This window comes from Hordeum vulgare, chromosome 5H, assembly GCF_904849725.1.
Source record: "Hordeum vulgare subsp. vulgare chromosome 5H, MorexV3_pseudomolecules_assembly, whole genome shotgun sequence".
Lineage (NCBI taxonomy): Eukaryota > Viridiplantae > Streptophyta > Magnoliopsida > Poales > Poaceae > Hordeum > Hordeum vulgare.
In genome coordinates, this window is record NC_058522.1 from 535,321,797 (window position 1) to 535,343,278 (window position 21,482).

The 21,482-nt window shown below is 47.5% G+C and overlaps 2 protein-coding genes across 2 annotated transcripts; both read right to left on the reverse strand.

Moving 5' to 3' along the window:
- Window positions 1–1,987: 1,987 nt before the first annotated feature.
- LOC123452427 (eukaryotic translation initiation factor 3 subunit C-like) lies at window positions 1,988–6,303 on the reverse strand. The gene is made up of 4 exons (XM_045129073.1): window positions 6,202–6,303; window positions 5,629–5,693; window positions 3,707–5,506; window positions 1,988–3,256 (listed from the first exon to the last, which is right to left on the reverse strand). Exons 2-4 carry the CDS (start codon window positions 5,650–5,652, stop codon window positions 2,300–2,302), a joined length of 2,781 nt encoding a protein of 926 aa, XP_044985008.1. The 5' UTR covers window positions 5,653–5,693; window positions 6,202–6,303; the 3' UTR covers window positions 1,988–2,299.
- A 4,980-nt stretch (window positions 6,304–11,283) lies between these two features.
- On the reverse strand, window positions 11,284–12,604 carry LOC123398523 (peroxidase 50-like). The gene is made up of 4 exons (XM_045092984.1): window positions 12,372–12,604; window positions 12,060–12,254; window positions 11,804–11,969; window positions 11,284–11,713 (listed from the first exon to the last, which is right to left on the reverse strand). The coding sequence occupies exons 1-4, from the start codon at window positions 12,576–12,578 to the stop codon at window positions 11,319–11,321; spliced, it is 963 nt and encodes a 320-aa protein (XP_044948919.1). The 5' UTR covers window positions 12,579–12,604; the 3' UTR covers window positions 11,284–11,318.
- Between the last annotated feature and the right edge of the window lie 8,878 nt (window positions 12,605–21,482).

The following is a 21,482-nucleotide window of genomic DNA, read 5'->3' on the forward strand; positions in this document are numbered from 1 at the left end:
TGCATAGACAGTTGTTTGACTTGCAGGTTATTTTCAATGAGAATACCACTCACCAAGTTGGAGCCTCTATCAAAATCATAACATGCGGCAGGTTGCTACTAAATATCCATATAAAAGAGGATTGATGTTACATAATGAAAGTAGCAGATTTTGTTCTTGCTCTATATTTTTTGTTTGTGAACCTTGCTATGTAACCATTCCTGTCTAGAGCTGGCAAACGAGGGCCCGTGAAGAGCCGGCAAACGAGCCAACGCGTGTGCACGCAGCCTGGTGGCGCGGAGCCCCCTGGGGCCAGCTCCATGCTGGTTCGAGATTAATGACCATTAGTTTGGCTCTGTTTGTTGTCTCTGTTAAATCATAATGCATGCTACAAGCCTGGTGTAGTTTGGCTATATTGATAGTCTCTATTATCTCCTGAATTAGCAGAAGCACACAATTGACAATGTTCTAACAAAATTTGCAACCATGTAGTTATCTCTTTCCTTGACTGATATGTAAGCATAAGATTTTGTTCATTCAAATCGTTCATTGTCTTTTTAAATTGTTCTTGCATGTCTCCATCTCATCAGGGTCGCCAGATTCTATACAATCTTTCTCTCTGCTTTTACTTCACGATTCTGCACACGTATATATGAATGATATGCTGAGCAATATCAGATCTTCACAAGCAAGATGATGAAGTGTCTTTTACTTTAGAATGGAGTGAGTATTCCATTTGGTTAGTGCCAAAGATGATGACGTGTCTTTTGTTTTTATTCATATAATGTGATGTTTTGGTGGGCTTTCGCGGTGTGATTTCGTGATCTACTAATCAACTCATACTTTATGTGTGAAAAATTTCTGCGTTGTATTGGTACCATAATATCACCTGTTGGCGTTATATTTTCCTAGGTGATGAGAATGTGTCTAGGATCAGTAAGTTGTTATAGGCCACTTGCTTTCAATTGATTTGAAAAATTGTGGACCCAGTCAAAATCAAGTTCGAAATCTTATACTTAATTTCTTCATGAAATAAAAGAGCATAGTTTATTAAAATAATTGAGTAAGAGATTGCTCAATGAAATAAAATAAACACGGCTAACTAAAATAATTGAGTGAAAGATTGTTGACCCGGTCAAAATCAGTGACCCATTTCTAAACTGATGACCTCAATTGAATAAGAGGCCTCCAATTTTAAGAAGATTAATGATATATTATATAGATTAGTAATTTATGACATGCGTTGCACGTGCAAGCTAACTAGTAAAAGAAAGATGAACAGGGATTCAATACTAGGTCTCCGTGGAGGATCTAAGAGGCGCTAGCAAATGCAGCAGGCGGGTTGTGTTTGAATAGGATGCGTACGCGCAGCTTTTATGTTGTAACAAACGCGTTTCAAAAGCTGGCCTGGCAAACTGTTTGACACACCCAACGGCACCCAATACGTTTGTTGGTAGAAGCCAAAATATTGAACGTCCGTCAGTTAGCATTTCAGAATAAAAAGGCGCTACCAATGCAGTAGCTGGGTTGTGTTTGGATAGGATGCGTTCGCGCAACTCTTATGTTGCAGCGAACGAGTTTCAACAGCTGACATGATAAGCAACCACGCATCAAGGTCTGTTCGGCATATATCCAACTCGGGGCGAGCCAACCGAATCGGGATGACACAAGTAGCACTCGACCGGAATAAACAACGGCCACTGGAAGTCTGGAACCGATTTTTCCTACTAGCGCAGCGTGTTTCAACATTTTGGACAGTAACAGCACAAAGTCAGAAATCGACCTACAGGCACGCAGAGGATAAAAAATCAATTTATGTTTTTTTTACCTTGTGTATTAGATTTGTCTCAGAGTACTAAAAAGAACCGGAGGGAGCATAAACCAAAACACTCGGTTGGCACCAAGACTGGGATACCAGGTGGTGGATTGTCTTCACTGTCAGAATCGGATTCTCGAACTAGGACTTGAACCGCTATAAATCGCAACAAAATCAGCCACAAGTCCATTCTAAACAAAAAAAGTACCACTGCATAGGGTAAACCTTTTTGTCAAATGTAGGAGTGTGCACATGGTCCTCGCTCCCACAATGCAAAACAGAAAACTAGGTTTGAGTTTATTCAGATCAAAAGCTACCAAGAAAAAAATAGCAAACAGATTCAGATCAGAAAACTCAATTTGAGTTTCCTGACAGGTTCAGAACGGTGGAGGATTTCTAATTTATGGAAGAAAACTAGTGCCTCAAAACTTCTTTTTCCTAATGGAGTGCTTCAAAACTTGATGTGCTCTGATATGTCTACTGTATGTATGCTCCTTCTAATCTCTACCTGCTCAGGCTCACCATGCGTGCACCCCCATCACCTCTAGACGACATACCGGACTGTGTGCGAGCCCTTCCATCATGGAACCGTGAACCGCCACCACCATAGCCTCGACGGGGTCCCTGGCCACTCCTGTCATTTTGGAACCTGTCGTTTTGGTAGCCACCACCACGACCAGAGCCTCCGGTTCGGCCGGCGTAGCCTGACCTGCCACGGCCTCGCCGCCCCTGTGATGATATAAAGTTCTCCTGCCACTTGCCCAAACCGTACGAGTCTTGACCATCACCACCCCTGCGCCTGGGCGGTGCACCCTCAAGGGCGCCACCAGTCCTAGCCTCATACGCCCTCTCGTTGCTCTCCACAAGGACAGAAAGCCTATCCGCCATCTGGAAGAGTAGTCCCTGCAGCCTAGTTTGATCCACATTCTGGAAAATGATGCAATTCGTTGGTTGGTCCCAGCTTGCATGAAGCTCCTCATGCATCATCATCTTGCTAACAATGCTGTGAGCATGTTTCTCGCTGAGGTCAAACATTGTTGTGAGCTGGTCAAGGCTCAGGAACTCGTAGCAAGACGAGTAAGAAAACAGATAGGTTCTGAGAGCCTCTTCCTTGATCTTAAGCTTCAGCATCTCAAGAATATGCTCCTTGTTCCTCAAAAGCTTCCAGGTATCGAGTGAACTGATGACACTGAAAGCCTTCTTGTAGTCACCATTACTGAGGGCTCTTGTGGCAGCCAATACATTGTCCCTCACAGTCTCCGGAGGACCAACAAAAGTCTGTCTCTCGCTAATTTCAAGAAGCCTGCGGAATGTTCTGCTCATAGGCCTCCGTCTATCGAAAGAACTGGCAGCCATGTTGGGGACCTCAATTAGCATAGCACAAACCAAGTGTATGGCTTCCAAAAGTTCAAGATTTATGTGCATATGGTAAGGCATCATCCTTCTCCTCTCAAGTCTTTCCTGCAAGAATAAGAGTAACCACAGTGTGAAAAGTGATGATCACTAGCACAAAAGTAACTATATCTTCTGAGCACAGCTTTACATATTAAATCCTGTAGCTGAACCCAAGAACTGGAGCGGATATATCAATCTTGGAAATACTTAGAATAAGAGCTGATAATTTTTTCAACATGGATGAAACATCAGAGTTATTTTGTGTAGAATCAGGATTCAAGTATTTGAAAATTCAAAAAGAACGAGGAGTAGCAAGTATAATGAAATAACAAATAAATGCATGAATAGAAAGTCATCGAAGAATTCTGTAAACAGACTTGTTCTAGTACAGAAATAACTCAATAGTGGCACTTTTCCAACTATGAATGCTTTATGCAGGACTAGGTGACAACATACTGGCCAGTGTGTGGCTACCCAAATAAGGGACAAAGAAAGGGTGTGTTCTAGAAATTTCACCTGTTCAGGAGTTTTGTCATTGTATCGGCTTTGCTGTACCCCTTGCGCAAGCAACTCTTTTACTCTCCCAAATGAATATAGCTCAGACAGGCAACCATGAGCTTCAGCAATAAAACCAGCCCTGAAAGCACATAACCCCAGTTGGGCCATGACCCTGTTGTATAAAATCTGTGATGATATGTCCATAAGTTGAACCCCATCTTGTAAATGACTCATTAAGGTCAAGTCACGAGCCACTGAAAATTCATCAGAGATTGCATAGTGATATATCTGACACAGCATTCCTCGGGCTTTGGTCCTTTCATCTCCATACTTGTAAATAAGAGACATCAGATCATCCATCAATTCTCTGTTGCTTGGTGGGAAAGTAGGCTTCCTAGGCACGACCTCTGGAATCACAACAAATGGTGGTGGTCCCCTATTGTCATCAGCTTTTTGATGCTCTTCACCAGCCTCAGTATCTCCATCATCCATGCTAAGTTCGGTCTGCTCAGCCAGTTTCCTCATTGCATCATACACTTCTTGAGGTTTGTAGTAGACTAGTTCAACACGACGCAATGCAACCTTCGCAGCAGCCTTAAAGTTCTGAACCCTTTCTTGGTAATCTTGGACATTCTGTGCAACCACCAAAAACAAGGGTTCATCTCTAAGCCTCTGCACATAATCTTTTGTATATGGATCGCTGCACTGTAAACTCTTGAAAAATTCAGAGTCAATTCTCTCCAGAAACGCAACAAGGTCACCTGTAACATGGATCGTTCCATCGTAGTCAGCACCCTTCTGAGTTTCCTTATCATCAGGCTCCACTGAGGTGTCTACAACAATATTAGGATATTGTTGCAGTATATCAAGCACAAGAAGCATATTATCAACACACTTCTTCCACACGTTGATCGGCATATGACCAAGTAAGCTAGGATTGACATCAAACTGAGCAGAAATCACATGAAAAAGAACTTCAAGCTTCTGGGCAGGAGTTTTTGCCACACGAGTCAAAAAGGTTAGCTTCTCCACACGCTCAATTCTCCCAGTGCCCTTCTTACCCCTCGACGCCACAATCTCCTTAAGCTTTTTATCAACAATATCCCATGTAATCTCACTGGGGTCTTTCAAGAACTGTTTGTCCATAGTCTTATCTTTCTTGCTCAACTTCTTTTCCCAGGATCCACCCGGATTACTCTTATTGTCATCGGTACTGTCACCTGGTTCAGGATCCACAATATCTACGTCAGTACCATCATCACTACTGTCATCACCCAAAACCTTGTCATCTGCAATGTCATCTTCAAAACTCTCTGGATTATCTCTGCACTTCTGGATCAGGTCTACATACTGCTTATTGTTCTTCCTAAGTTTTTGTCTCACTGCACCGAGTGCCTTGAAATTGCTACTGCTCATCTTCATCTTGGGTTCCTTTTTTGCAAGAGCCTCAGCAAGGAAGTCCTCCAGTAATACAAGAGTTGTGATGTACCTATTTGGAATTTTGGTAGATTCATTGACACGAACAACCTTCTCAAGCTGCTTATTGAGCTTGTCAAAGCTCTCTTGCAAGCTAAGCCAGTCATTGATCTTCATTGCATTGCGCATCTGGTCGGCAGTAGCTTTCATCTCATCATTGCGCTTGTCCTTCAACGAGCGAATCACACGATGGCTCTCAGTATCAGAGTCGTCACTGTCCTCTGTATACAAATAGCGGTTCTTGGACACATCACGACCCCCATCACCAGCTTCTGATTTTTCACTATCGCTCCCTTGTTCTGACTCAATCTCGTCCACCTCCTCCTCAGAGTCACTGTCTCCCTGATATTGGGTGGAACAGAACGAAGATAAAGGTATTAATGCATTTGACAAGGATGAAATTTATACATATTAGTTACTGTATATAAGGATGAAACAAAGAATTGGAGTCGGCGACTCAGTACCTGTCCCCAAAAACGAGATGCCATGGCTGTTGTTTGTTTGTTTTCCTTCAACTAGATTCAAAGCTCTGCAAAAGTAATACAGGTAGAGAAAGAATTACAATCAGAACAAACTACAGAAGAATGCAAACGGAGTTTAATTGAACCACAGGCTGGCAGAAAGAATAATAACTTGTATCCTCAGAACACGCAATTGACCCTAGCGGAATAGCAGAACCATGCATACGGACCGATTCAGATGGATCAATCAAACCTCAGGACAAACATTAGCTCATCAGAAGCAGTTAAACCTAAGTTGGCGTCGATGAGCATAGATCTATACCTATCACCTGAACACAAACCAACTGAATTCAGGAATCGTGAGATAGAACGAGCAACGGCGCGACCAAACACGACAGGTCAGCTATGCATAGAGTCCGCGAGATCCCACGGAATCGGGGTGGCGCCCGTCCTCTCGTCGGCGGCTAGGGCTGGGACACGGCGGTGGCTGGCGCGCGACGAGGCGGCGGGGCCGAGAGCGCTGGTCGCCGGGATGCAATGCCAACTCGGAGAGAAATTCGATCAGGTAGATCTTACCTTGCCTTGAGTTGCGTCGGCGGAGCGGAGTAGGCTCGGATCTCGCGGAGAATGGAGGCGTGGGAGGCGGAGGCGCGGAAGCACTGTAGATCAAGGCGGAGAGGGCTAGGGTTTGGTTTCGGAAGGGTTTTTTTTATGAGAGAGTTTTTTTCGCGCTGGACTCTTGGTGGGCTTTTTTTCTTTTAAGCAAGTGGACTCTTAGTGGGCTGGGTCGGCGTATTGTTTGGAGTAAAATGGGCTGGGGGCTGGACCTATGCTCTCTTTCCAATTTTTCTACCCAGCGAACATTAGCTGCATATATACGAGCGCACCCCGTACCCATCCTCTTGTATTTGCTAAAAAAAACTACCGTGTTGTTTAGGGTTTCTTCTACTCTGGTCTCTGGCGGTGATTCTCATCGCCGGCACGAGGCTACCACTAAAATCGCTGGGGGTCGGGGCACTACGTTCCCCGAGGCAATAAACCCTAGGGTTTTTCTATCTTCCGGCGGCCATCGCCGGAATTCTTTCTACGATAGTCGACGATCCGATCTAGCGATTGATGATCTCGACACAGGAGCTTCTGGCAAGGATGACCCTGCAGGAAGAGGAGGCACATGAGTTTGTTTGGAAAGAAGAAATCCCGGACATGGATGAACCAGCGAAGTGGCTCGTGATGTTAGGAAAATAAAACACGACCCAGCAGTGGAGACCAGTGTGTGCGCGCGCACTGGGTGTGCTGGCCGTCGTGGCGTTTGTATGTGCAGGAGTGCTGCAGCTGCATGCGACTTTGAGTCTGCTCTGGCTAGGCTGCATGTTAGCGTCGTTAGTTGGGCACCTGGCCAGGTTGTTAGTAGTGCGTGAGTTGAAGTTTGTTAGCTTACCGCGTACGTAGCTGGAGGAGTTGTGCATGCAGTAGCTGCTGTTACGATCGGATAGAATGAGCTGCGTAGAGCGCGTTTGTGCGCGTCGTGCGCGCGGCCGGATCGAGCGGCAGAGTGGAGAGCACGTTTGCCGTGCGTATAAGGCTCTCCGTTATGTATTGCTGCCAGTGGGCGAGCCGGTGTGAGAAGAAAGAAAAGATTGAGCCGTACGTGCGGCTAGGCGTTCGTCGCCGGAAAACTTCTGTTGTCTCTTGCTCCTTCTTCTACCTCCATCCGCAGAGAGAGAGAGAGAGCTAGCTAGGCCTGCCCCAACATTTGGTATACAGAGCTTTGTTGCGATCCACTACGTCGACCATGTCCATCGTCCCGTACGGCGCCGGAGGGAGCACGGTGTCGCTCCCCGTGCCGATGCTCACCGGTGACAACTACACCGTGTGGGCGATCAAGGTGGAGGCGAACCTCGACGCGCAAGGGCTGTGGGAAGCGGTGGTTTCGGCGGAGGACTCGGCGGCGGCGGTCATCGCGAAGAAGGACAAGCCGGCGAGGGCATACCTCCTCGGAGCGCTCTCCGAAGACATCCTGCTGCAGGTGTCGTCGAAGAAGACGGCGGCAGAGCTGTGGGCGAGCCTCAAGACGCGGTTCGTCGGCGCAGACCGGGTGAGGGCGGCGCGGCTCTCTACTCTCCGCGGCGAGTTCGATCGCATGCGCATGGAGGACGGCGACGAGCTGGACGCGTACGCCGGGAGGATCAGCGGCATGGCGGCAAGGTACGCGGCCCTCGGAGCAACGCTCGACGACGCGACAATGGTGAAGAAACTGCTCGACACCGTGCCGGACCGGCTGTATGCAGCGGTGGCCGGAATTGAGCAGTTCTGCGACGTCGACGACATGCCGTTCGAGGAGGCGCTTGGGCGGCTGAAGGCGTTCGAGGAGCGGACGAGGCGGCGCACTCAGGACAGCGGCGGACGAGGCGGCGACCAGCTCATGCTCACGGCGGCTCAATGGGAGACGCGGCAACGTCAGCAAGGCGGCAAGTTCGACAACGACGATGTTGACGCGGGCAGCACGGCGTCGGGCAGCAGAGGAAGGCGGCGTGGTCGGTGCTACAACTGCGGTGTGCGTGGGCATTTCTCCCGCGACTGCTGGAAGCCAAAGAAGGCGACGGAAGAGAAGGCTCTCTTTGCCGACATCGACGACGACGGACCTGCACTGCTGTAGGTCGTGTATTAGGGGGAGATTGTTAGGAAAATAAAACACGACGCAGCAGTGGAGACCAGTGTGTGCGCGCGCACTGGGTGTGCTGGCCGTCGTGGCGTTTGTATGTGCAGGAGTGCTGCAGCTGCATGCGACTTTGAGTCTGCTCTGGCTAGGCTGCATGTTAGCGTCGTTAGTTGGGCACCTGGCCAGGTTGTTAGTAGTGCGTGAGTTGGAGTTTGTTAGCTTACCGCGTACGTAGCTGGAGGAGTTGTGCATGCAGTAGCTGTTGTTACGATCGGATAGAATGAGCCGCGTGAAGCGCGTTTGTGCGCGTCGTGCGCGCGGCCGGATCGAGCGGCAAAGTGGAGGGCACGTTTGCCGTGCGTATAAGGCTCTCCGTTATGTATTGCTGCCAGTGGGCGAGCCGGTGTGAGAAGAAAGAAAAGATTGAGCCGTACGTGCGGCTAGGCGTTCGTCGCCGGAAAACTTCTGTTGTCTCTTGCTCCTTCTTCTACCTCCATCCGCAGAGAGAAAGAGCGCTAGCTAGGCCTGCCCCAACACGTGATTGCCAGGGTACACACACCAAAAACTTTCAACCCGAACGCGTTGTATGGAGACATGAGGGCGGCTTGGAATCCCGCAAAACCTGTAGTATGGCCGAAGATCAGAGAGAACTTATTCACGGCGTAGTTTGGCTGTCTCGGGGACTGGAACAAAGCGATGTCTGAAGGACCATGGCTGATTCGTGATCGAGTGGTGATTATACAGGAATATGATGGCTTCAAAAACCCTGATTCGTTCAAACTGGATAAGTTGGTTGTATGGGCTCAGATTCACAGGCTGCCAGACAAGTTCCTGATAGAACCGGCAGTTAGAGGTCTAGCATCTCGGATAGGCGACGTGGAAGAAGTTCAGTTGAAGCTACCAACAGGGTTTTTTGGAGAATTTGTTAGAGTAAAAGTGAAGATAGATATCAATGCAAAGATCAAGAGATTTGTCACGGCAAAGAAGGGAAACGAGAGGGTAATGTACCAAGTTAAGTATGAGAAGCTCCCGACTTTCTGTTTCCATTGTGGGGAGTTCGGCCACTGGCATGAGGAATGCGGCAAAGGTGAACGTGATGTGAGTGACATCCTTTGAGGGGAGAGTTTCTTTTTGTTGACAGTATACGCTCTAGGCCTTTTGGCCGGGGGAGCTCGTCCCAGAGGGGGAGAGGGAATGCCTGGTCAGGAGGCCGTGGCAGGAGTCGAACTCACTATGATTCTTCCCAGAGCTGGCGCTTTAATGCGCAGCAGACCCACACAGCTCCTGCAGGCTGGAACCCAGAAGAGGATCAAGCCTATGAAGTCTTGCAGCACCTCGCATCGATGGTGCTCACAAATGCTGACACGCTGCAATCTCTCAAACGGACCTCGGTTCAAAATCGTCCTAGCACATCAACAGAAGAAAAAGGGGATGATGAACTGCACAACCACCTGGATCTTGTGGTCAGGGGAGATACGCCCCTGGTTCCTCCTCTCCCACCAGTGTATGTTTCCCATAGGAAGGATAGTAAGAGGCCAAAAAATGCAGCAAAGGAGAAGAAGATAGGCAACATGGGAACGGTTGGTGGAAACAAACTTGATTTCAACAACACAGACACTTCGGATGAAAGATCGTCGGGCTCCCATGGGGAGTACCGCCGGGCACAATGAGTATCTTAAGTTGGAACTACCGTGGTGCGGGCAACGCTGCGAAAGTTCGAAAGCTTCGCGACCTCGTGAAGAATTTTGCCCCTACCCTATTTTGTATTGTTGAAACACAGATTGATAGATTAAGGGTAGAAAACTTAGCAGGGAGTATTGGATATGATAATGGCTATGCTGTAAGTAGTCAAGGTAGAAGTGGTAGTCCAGGATTGTTTTGGAATGATCTAATAAAGATTGATATCCTTGGTTATTCTTTTTATCACATTGATTGCATTGTGGAGGAACCAGGTCAACCGCAGTGGAGAGCAACACTGTTCTATGGAGACGCGCAAACCCACCTTCATTACAGTGGTTGGGATATTCTTAAGGGTATACACTCACTCAGTAATCTACCCTGGGTGTGTATGGGAGATTTTAATGAGGTGCTACGTCCGGAGGAACAAGAGGGTATAGGACAGAGGAGTAATGCTCGGATACAACTGCTCTGAGATGCGGTGGACATGTGCATGTTGATGGATATACGCTTCCAGGGGAAGTTATGGACTTTTGAAAAGAAAGTGACTGGTGGCACTTATACGCAGGTGCGTTTGGACCGAGCCCTAGCTAACTCAGATTGGAGTGAGATGTTCCCGGATGCTCACTTACGACACCTCACAGCATCAAATTCAGATCACAACCCTATTTTACTAGAACTTAAGGGAGTTTCAAGTCCCCTAAAGTATCGGGATTTTAAATATGAGGTGATGTGGGAAACTCACGAGTCATGGCAAGAGACAATATCGTCGAGCTGGGTTGAGGATGGACAAGCGAAGGATCTACAACAGCTAAGAGCGAAATTAAGAAGGGTCTCAAAGAGATTGGGCTCATGGAACAAAAACACATTTGGGTCAGTCACGAAGGAGATTCTCCCCTAATAATAAAGCACGTAGTGCTTTTTCTGTCCGTCATGGCGTTTTTGTAAAAAAGTCCCTCCGTTTTCAGTTAATCAACCCGCAGTCCTTTCTTAAGTGAGGAAAACGTTTCGTCCGTCGTGCATGTTTGCGAAAACACCCTTTCGTTTCTTCTAAATAAACCCGCAGTCCTTTGCAGCCCTCCCTCCCCTCCCCCTCCTCCTCCTCCTCCCGGCCGCCCGTCCTCTCCTCCTCCTCCTCCCGGCCGCCCATCCTCCCCTCCCCCTCCCCCTCCCCCTCCTCCCGGCTGGCCGCCCGTCCTCCTCCTCCTCCTCCCTCCCTCCCCTCCCCCTCCTCCTCCTCCCGGCCGCCCGTCCTCCTCCTCCTCCCTCCCTCCCCTCCCCCTCCTCCTCCTCCCCTCGCTGAGCGTAGCAATCCCGGTGGATTATGCATTTCTCGTCTTCTCGATCCCTCTCGTCATCAGTTGAAGACGTCGCACTGCTTGCGTATGTTCCCGTCGCTGCCAGACTTAACCCCGACGCGGCCGAACTTGACGATGGCGTCGACGAAGCCCCGGCTGAAGGCGGCCGTGTTGTTGGCCCACGAGTTGACGAGGGGGCGCGTGCGGTTGTCGTTGTAGAGGACCTGGTCGGAGGCGAGCAGGCCGCCGCCGTTCTGCAGGTTCCGGTAGTACTGGTTGTCGAAGAGCGTCGGCGTGGCCTGGTCCATGAGCACCGGCGGGTCCGACGAGCCGTCGGCGGGGCACTTGGTCCTCAGGAACGCCGCGTACTTGGGGTTCAGCGTGGCGTCCGCCGGGCTGCCGTACACCCGGTCCCTGAACTTGCCGCAGTGCGCGAGCCCCACGGTGTGCGCCGCTGCACGCCCACCAGCCATGAACTGTCATGTTAGTAGGAGTACATCCAGGCGGCGCAGGTAGGTACGGTTAGGAGGCGTGCGTGGTTCACCTGAGAGGGCGACGATGTCGGACATGGTGAGCCCATGCGCTCTGAACATGGCGACCATCTGGTTGAGGGTGCTGGTGGCCTGCGGCAGCTTGCCGGCCACGCTGCTGGCCGTGGAGCTCAGCCCGTCCAGCCTCCCCAGTTCCACCGGGTAGAACGGCCCGCCGCTCTGTAGGCAACACAAACATGCACTTAATTCAGGTTCAGGCGTACAGACGTGTGCTTTGTAATTAAGGCGTGCGTGTAGTAGATGTGTTACCAGGGCGATGGCGTCTCGTGTGGCGATGGTGAGTATGTCGGCGCAGGACACCAGGTTGGGGCACGCGGCCTCTACAGCCTCCTTGGCGATCCTCACCGTCTCGTAGCCCTCGAACGCCAGGGACTTGTTGTCGTCGGTGTCCATCTCCGTCGGGTTCCCCGGCGTCGACCGGATCAGCACCGACGCGTCGCAACCCTGCACGTACGTACCACCGCATACACACACATAGATCAACCACTCGATGACTATAAATTTTGAGAACACGGATATAAAAAGCATCAGTGCAAGTGTTACTGCGTGCGACGAACGTACCTCGACGAAGCAGTCGTGGAAGAAGAGGCGGATGGTGGAGCCGATGGTGCGGATGGTGTCGTCCATCTTCTGCGTCACCACGCCGCGCACGATGCTCTCCAGGTTGGGGCAGCTGTTGCTGTAGTAGCCCGTCGACAGGTCGGACGCGCCGAGCTGCGCGGAGAGGGCGAGGACGAGCAGCGCCATGCACGACCAGGACCGGGCCATCTTACTTCTCTGCCTGATGGCCTGTGTAGGTGGCGCAGGAATGTCGTAGGTGGTGCAGAAATGAAGGGTCATTTATACATGCAAGAGCCAAGAGGTGTACGATGGATCGCTGATACAAAGATAGTTAAATTGCAAGGTGTGATAAACAAGATCTTGTCACGTTGTGGAAGAAAAGCGTGAAGAGTTGACAATCTTTGGTCTATGGAGAGATGCGCGTGTTTTGGTCTAATTTAGGACTGGTTCTTGATGTACATGTGTGGGATGTTTGTGAAATTTATTTTCCCTTGATGTGACGGTGTGTGAATTGAATGAACTCTTGGCGCTTGCATCATCAACACTAACTGATGAGATGACTTACTAAAGCATCTACACTCGGCCCCTCCAATCCGCCTCAAATGTCCGGACAGATCGTCCAGTCACTGACCGATCACAAAAATTCGAGCTAGCCGGACTCCTCAAATGGGCCACAAACGTCCGGGTTAACCCGCACCCCTCATATTCAGCCCAAATATGGGGCGGATATAATAAAACCGGGCATGCTCGCCACGTCGGCTTAACGGCGTGGCCTCATGCAGACTCGCGTGAAAACCCGATCGTCCAACGGGCGCCTCCGTCGTTGGCGCGGTGTGAACGCCTCTGTCAACAGGTCCAAGCACATCCATGTCGAGAGGTTGAGGTGGTTCGGGCTTGGGGTCTTTGAGGAAGAAGGCAGGATGCTGGAAATCTGTATCCATCATTTGTTTGCTCAGTAGTGTGGGTGTGGGTGTGGAGCTTTGTGCAGGTGCAGCGGCTGGTGGCAAGACAACCCTTTGCATTTGCATTTGCATTTGCAGTGTAGCACCACCTATTGCGGTGGTGGGTGTGGTGGTGGATGGATTATTGGTTATAAAACTCAGGTACCTTTTCTTTACGAGGAAACTTCAAACACGTCGTGAACCAACTGAATTCTGTCGCTTGACCTCTAGGACTCCGCATTGACTATGGCCTCCATCAAGATCAATCTTGCCGTGGACAGGTCCCGAAATCACGTCCTGTTCGCTGACACAGGTTCCAACTTCGTCGACGTCCTCCTCACCTTCCTCACGCTGTCGTTGTCCACCATCCAGTTGTGCTCGGCAGGCGCGACGTCGCCAGGATGCCTCTCCAGCCTCTGCGATAGCGTCGACTGCCTCAGGGACAGCAGGTTGCTGAAGGTCAAGGCCTGCCATGGCATGCTTCTCACGCCCGCTCACGCCGACGAGTTCAAGTATGATTTAAATGTGCTTTCAGATAGAGTATTGTTTCAACTATTCTCGTCGATTTACCTGACTTAAATATCTTTGTCATGCTCTCTAAGTCAGCTAACAGTTGCTGCAAGGAAGTCCTTATCAAGGGCTCTAAATGTTGCATGCTCATGGCCAGACTTCTGAATGTGTACGACCAAGCAGGCGGCACAGAGACGTTTGTAAGCTGCAAAGAACGGTTTGTTATCGGTGATGGCATGACAATCAAATCGGCATCCACCAGCAGTCTGCAGTCGCTGCCTCAAACGTTTGGTTCCGATGGGATCGCTCATGGCTTTGAGGACGTCCAAGTGAGCGTCAGCTGGGAGACTGTAAGATCAATGATTTAGTACGTACGACTTTGCTACGATCATTAGTACAACCGTTATTCTGATAGTCCATATTTGCTTTTGATGTCTTTTTGAACCCTAGAACATAAGCAGATCTCAAATCCTAATTGTCTTTATTTTTTATAGGTTAGTTCGGGTTCAGTTTTGCAAATCTGCAGCAATCAAGGCCTAATCCCTTCTGCTATTTCAGGTTGATTGGAGTTCAGTTTTGCAAGTTTGTGACAGTCAATTAAAAAGAAGGTGACACCAATGCTATGTGATGTGACATTTTGTTTGTCTGTTGTGTCTAAATAGAACTGAAATGCTACCATGGGCTTAGTCTTTTTAATGTGGAAGTCATACTATCACCATTGCCACTGTCAAGAGAAGGATCAAGGATAAGGTGTCCATTCCAGCAAGATGTCGTCATGAGTTGGTTTACGGTAGCAGATATCTGAAAGACTGGTGCACCGTTGCCGAATGCAACCTCGCCAGAGAATGTACCATCACCAGCGAATTCTACAAAATGTGACATACTGTACAACCGGTCATGAATTCCCCAGGGACCGAAACGACTGCAGCGCTTCAACCAAACAGACCACACATTGAGCCTTATATTACGGTAATCTGGACATTTTGAAATGAGCCTTATAAACCGGTAAGGAGGGAGTAGAATGTAATAAAGATAAAATATACGATTTCAATCTAATTCATAAAACATAATATATTTGACTACGTAAGGGTATGTGGATTGTAAATAGGACTATAAACTTCATCTCAAGCATATAAATGATTTTAGTTACTGACAATGTTGATATGGTCGCATTATTTATTGCAATGAAATTGGATATGCTATTGTAGATTCGACTTGAGACTCAACATCTGTAGTCATGTAATTGATTTACCTTCCTGTATGTTTTTAGGTTTTTGAGTTTCTCCTTCATTTGCCACAAAATACATAAATATTCAGCAAATCAATGTGTAGCAACCGTGTATGCTTCAATCTTATATTTTTCTTCAAATTTCTAGGGTATGTTAATGCTTATATTTTTAACGTTTTTGTAAATCATAACACAAGCATTAACATATTTTTTACAACGGGAGGAGGAAAAGCGGCAACACGAATGAGATGACATGTTAAAATAGAGGACATGTGTCTATGTGTGTGCGCGTGGGAGGCGGGTGACTGGAGTGTTAGGGTCGTGTAATGTTTTGTTTTGGAGAGAGTCTTCCGTCATACTTATGGAGTTAGGAGTGTGTGCTATTTTTTCCCAACGTACATGCATGTTTTCTATAATTAGTTTAATTTTAATGACTAGATCACAATTTTATTACCCGTTGCAACGCACGGGCCCTTTTACTAGTAAATGCCTAAAAGAGGAGCTTGAGCGCTTTTGGAATGATCCCAACATAGCAGCTTCGTCCCATGCTGAGCTCAAGGTGAATGAAAGGCTGATCGAGATGTACCATCACGAGGAGCTAATGTGGAGGCAGCGATCTCGGTTGGAATGGCTCAAGTCAGGAGATCAGAACACTCGTTTTTCCATCTTCGGGCGAGTCAAAGGAGAAAAGATATATGATAAAGGCGCTTGCGAATTCACTTGGGGTCCTGACGGAGGATAGGGATGAGCTTAAATCGATGGTGAATGAGTACTACCAAAATCTGTACACATCCGAGGGTGTTATGGGTATGGAAGAGGCCATTTCAAAGGTCCCTAGCAAAGTCACACATCAAATGAATGAATTGCTCTTGGCTCCCTATTCTAAGGAGGAGGTGAAGACGGCCATGTCTCAAATGCTTCCTACTAAATCGCGCGGGCCGGATGGCTTCCCAGCACACTTTTACCAGCGACATTGAGATTTATGTGGAGAAGAGGTGTCTGATATAGACCTCAAAATTGTCCGAGGAGAAGTGGGGGCAGATTGTTTCAATGACACCGTTTTGGTGCTGATTCCGAAGGTTTTGAACCCTTCTCTCCTATCTCAATTTCATCCAATAAGTTTGTGCAATGTTATCTATAAGATAGCATCCAAGGTGGTTGCATATAGGCTAAAAAACATCTTGCCTGATATTATTTCAGAAGAACAATCAACTTTCGTGCCGGGGAGAATGATAACAGACAATATCATATGTGCCTACGAGTGTTTACACTTTATGAAAAAAGAGCAAATCTAAAATTAATAGTTTTTGTGCTCTTAAGCTGGATATGATGAAAGCCTATGACAGATTGGAGTGGCCATACCTACGAGCGATGATGGAAAAATTGGGTTTTGCACAGCCTTAGATCACAACAGTGATGAGCATGGTTCAGTCAGTTTCATTCTCAGTTTTATTCAATGGAGAGAAGCTGGATCAGTTCACACCAACACGAGGTATCCGACAGGGAGATCCAATCTTCCCTTACCTTTTCTTAATTGCAGCAGAGGGTCTCTCATGCCTCTTAAAATATTGTTCTCGATCATCAGGTTTGGAAGGGATAAAGGTGGCGCCGTCAGCTCCTGCTGTCAACCATCTCTTTTTTGTTGATGATAGCCTGCTGCTTTTCAAGTCAAGTGTGGAGGAAGCTCTAATGGTTTCAAACCTATTGGAAAAATACTGTGTTGCATCGGGACATAGAATCAACCATTTCAGAACTATCTCTTTCGAAGTATCACAGTTCCGGACGAATACTCATGTCTTACAAAGTCATTTTATTTTTTTAATCTTATTTCAACTCGAGACTTTTTGTACCCTCAATATGCATCATTCAAAGACACTTCGTAAATTTTCAACCCTTTCTCACCTTATTTGCTATTTTCCATGCATTAAATGATTTTTTGAGCTAAATGACCCTGAAATTCAAAAGCGCTACAAATCAACTCGGGAAAGTATGAAACTTGGCATGGTATCATCATTTCACCCACATGGCATGTGCTAAAAAGTTGGAAGGGTTACGGCAAAAACAGGATGCACTTCGTGTACAAACTGGACTATCTCTTTCGAAGTATCACGGCTCCACATGACATTTCATTTTTTTGATAACCTAAAAATTACCAAATTTAATATAATAATAAGACACGCTAATATTAAAGTATTTTTTGTTAAGAACTTTTAATATTACCTAAAAATTACCAAATTTAATATAATGATAACATATAACAATTAAAGGTTGTTTTTTCTCTATAAGAATAACAGCTCTTTAGTCCCGGTTGGTGACACCAACCGAGACTAAAGGCATGCGCTTCCCGTCGTTTCGCCTTGCAAAAATAGACCTTTAGTCCCGGTTGGTGTTCCCAATTGGGACTAAATGTCTATTTGTTGGAATTATGCCCTAGAGGCAATGATAAATAAGTTATTATTATAATTCATGTATCAAGATAATCGTTTATTATCCATGCTATAATTGTATTGAATGAAGACTTAGGTACATGTGTGGATACATAGACAAAACACTGTCCCTAGCAAGCCTCTAGTTGGCAAGCCAGTTGATCAAGGATAGTCAGGGTCTTCTGACTATGTACAAGGTGTTGCTGCTTGATAACTGGATCACATCATTGGGTGAATCATGTGATGGACTAAACCCAAACTAATAGACGTACCATGTTGATCGTGTCATTTTGTTGCTACTGTTTTCTGCGTGTCAAGTATTTATTCCTATGACCATGAGATCATATAACTCACTGACACCGGAGGAATGCTTTGTGTGTATCAAACATCGCAACGTAACTGGGTGACTATAAAGATGCTCTACAGGTATCTCCGAAGGTGTCCGTTGAGTTAGTATGGATCAAGACTGGGATTTGTCACTCCGTGTGACGGAGAGGTATCTCGGGGCCCACTCGGTAATACAACATCACACACAAGCCTTGCAAGCAATGTGACTTATTGTAAGTCACGAGATCTTGTATTACGGAACGAGTAAAGAGACTTGCCGGTAAACGAGATTGAAATAGGTATGCGGATACTGACGATCGAATCTCGGGCAAGTAACATACCGAAGGACAAAGGGAATGACATACGGGATTATATGAATCCTTGGCACTGAGGTTCAAACGATAAGATCTTCATAGAATATGTAGGATCCAATATGGGCATCCAGGTCCCTCTATTGGATATTGACCGAGGAGTCCCTCGGGTCATGTCTACATAGTTCTCGAACCCGCAGGGCCTGCACACTTAAGGTTAGGCGTTGTTTTATGCGTATTTGAGTTATATGGTTGGTTACCGAATGTTGTTCGGAGTCTCGGATGAGATCACGGACGTCACAAGGGTTTCCGGAATGGTCCGGAGACGAAGATTGACATATAGGTTGACCTCATTTGATTACCGGAAAGTTTTCGGAATTACCGGAAATGTACCGAGAGTGACGAATGGGTTCCGGATGTTCACCGGGGGGGGCAGCCCACCCCGGGGAAGCCCACCCCGGGGAAGCCCATAAGCCTTAGGGGTGCTGCACCAGCCCTTAGTGGGCTGGTGGGCAAGCCCAAGAAGGCCCCTGCGCAGGATAAAATAAAATCAAAGAGAAAAAAAAGGGGAAGTGGGAAGGAAGGGAAGGACTACACCTTCCAATCCTAGTTGGACTAGGATTGGAGGAGGATTCCTCCTTCCCCCCCCCCCCCTTCGGCCGGCCCCCTTGGGGCTCCTTGAGCCTCAAGGCAAGGCCCATCCCCTCCCACCTATATATACGGAGGTATTAGGGCTGATTTGAGACAACTTTGCCACAGCAGCCCGACCACATACCTCCATGGTTTTTCCTTTAGATCGCGTTTCTGCGGAGCTCGGGCGGAGCCGTGCTGAGATTAGATTACCACCAACCTCCGGAGCGTCGTCACGCTGCCAGAGAACTCATCTACCTCTCCGTCTCTCTTGATGGATCAAGAAGGCCGAGATCATCGTCGAGTTGTACTTGTGCTGAACGCGGAGGTGTCGTCCGTTAGACACTAGATCGGAGCGGATCGTGGGACGGATCGCGGGACGGTTCGTGGGACGGTTCGCGGGGCGGATCGAGGGACATGAGGACGTTCCACTACATCAACCGCGTTTATTAACGCTTCTGTCGTGCGATCTACAAGGGTACGTAGATATGAAATCCCCCTCGTAGATGGACATCACCATGATAGGTCTTCGTGCGCGTAGGAAATTTTTTGTTTCCCATGCGACGTTCCCCAACAGTGGCATCATGAGCTAGGTTCATGCGTAGATGTCATCTCGACTAGATCACAAAAGTTTTTGTGGGCGGTGATGTGCGATTTGCTGCCCTCCTTAGTCTTTTCTTGATTCCGCGGTATTGTTGGATCAAAGCGGCTCGGACCGACATTACTCGTACGCTTACGAGAGACTGGTTTCATCGCTACGAGCAACCCCGTTGCTCAAAGATGACTGGCGAGTGTCGGTTTCTCCAACTTTAGTTGAATCGGATTTGACCGAGGAGGTCCTTGGATGAGGTTAAATAGCAATTCATACATCTCCATTGTGGTGTTTGCGTAAGTAAGATGCGATCCTACTAGATACCCATGGTCACCACGTAAAACATGCAACAACAATTAGAGGACGTCTAACTTGTTTTTGCAGGGTATGCTTGTGATGTGATATGGCCGACGATGTGATGTGATATATTGGATGTATGAGATGATCATGTTGTAATAGTTAATATCGACTTGCACGTCGATGGTACGGCAACCAGCAGGAGCCATAGGGTTGTCTTTAAACTAATGTTTGTGCTTGCAGATGCATTTACTATATTGCTAGGATGTAGCTTTAGTAGTAATAGCATGAGTAGCACGACAACCCCGATGGTGACACGTTGATGGAGATCATGGTGTGGCGCCGGTGACAAGAAGATCGTGCCAGTGCTTTGGTGATGGAGATCAAGAAGCACGTGACGATGGCCATATCATGTCACTTATGAATTGCATGTGATGTTAATCCTTTTATGCACCTTATTTTGCTTAGAACGACGGTAGCATTATGAGGTGATCTCTCACTAAAATTTCAAGACGAAATTGTGTTCTCCCCGACTGTGCACCGTCGCTACAGTTCGTCGTTTTGAGACACCACGTGATGATCGGGTGTGATAGACTCAACGTTCATATACAACGGGTGCAAAACAGTTGCACACGCGGAACACTCGGGTTAAGCTTGACGAGCCTAGCATGTGCAGACATGGCCTCGGAACACATGAGAACGAAAGGTCGATCATGAATCATATAGTTGATATGATTAGCATAGGGATGCTTACCACTGAAACTATCCTCAACTCACGTGATGATCGGATTTGAGCTAGTGGAATTGGATCATGAACCACTCAAATGACTAGAGAGATGTACTTTTTGAGTGGGAGTTTGTAAGCAATTTGATTAAGTTAAACTCTAATTATCTTGAACATGGTCTAAGTCCACTTTGAATATATTTGTGTTGTAGATCATGGCTCACGCGACAGTCACCCTGAATTTTAATACGTTCCTAGAGAAAGCTAAGTTGAAAGATGATGGAAGCAACTTTGTAGACCGGGCTCGTAATCTTAAGTTGCTCCTGCAAGCTGGGAAGAAGGATTATCTCCTTAATGCTGCGCTAGGAGATGAACCACCCGTTACGGCTGACCAAGATGTTAAGAACGTTTGGTTAACACGTAAGGAGGACTACTCAGTAGTTCAATGTGCAGTCTTGTATGGCTTAGAGTCGGGACTTCAACGTCGCTTTGAGCGTCATGGACCATATGAGATGTTCCAGGAGTTGAAGTTTATCTTTCAGAAGAACGCCCGGATCGGGAGGTATGAGACCTTCGATAAATTCTATGCTTGCAAGATGGAGGAGAATTCGTTTGTCAGTGAACATGTGCTCAAAATGTGTGGGTACTCAAACCGTCTAGCTGAGCTGGGGATTGAACTCCCGCAAGAGGCTACCACTGACGGAATTCTTCAATCACTGTCGCCAAGCTATAAGGGCTTTGTGTTGAACTACAACATGCAAGGGATGAACAAGTCACCCGACGAGTTGTTCGCGATGCTGAAAGTTGCAGAGTCAGAACTCCGTAAAGAGCATCAAGTGTTGATGGTGAATAAGACCACTAGTTTCAAGAGAAACGGCAAAGGAAAGAAGGGTAGTTCGAAGAAGAGCGGCAAGCCTGTTGCCAATCCGACGAAGAAACCCAAAGCTGGACCTAAGCCTGAAACGGAGTGCTATTATTGCAAGGGTATGGGTCACTGGAAGCGCAACTGCCCCAAGTATCTGGCTGATAAGAAAGCGGCCAAAGAAAAATCAGGTATATTTGATATACATGTTATATATGTGTACTTAACCAACTCTCATAGTAGTGCCTGGGTATTCGATACCG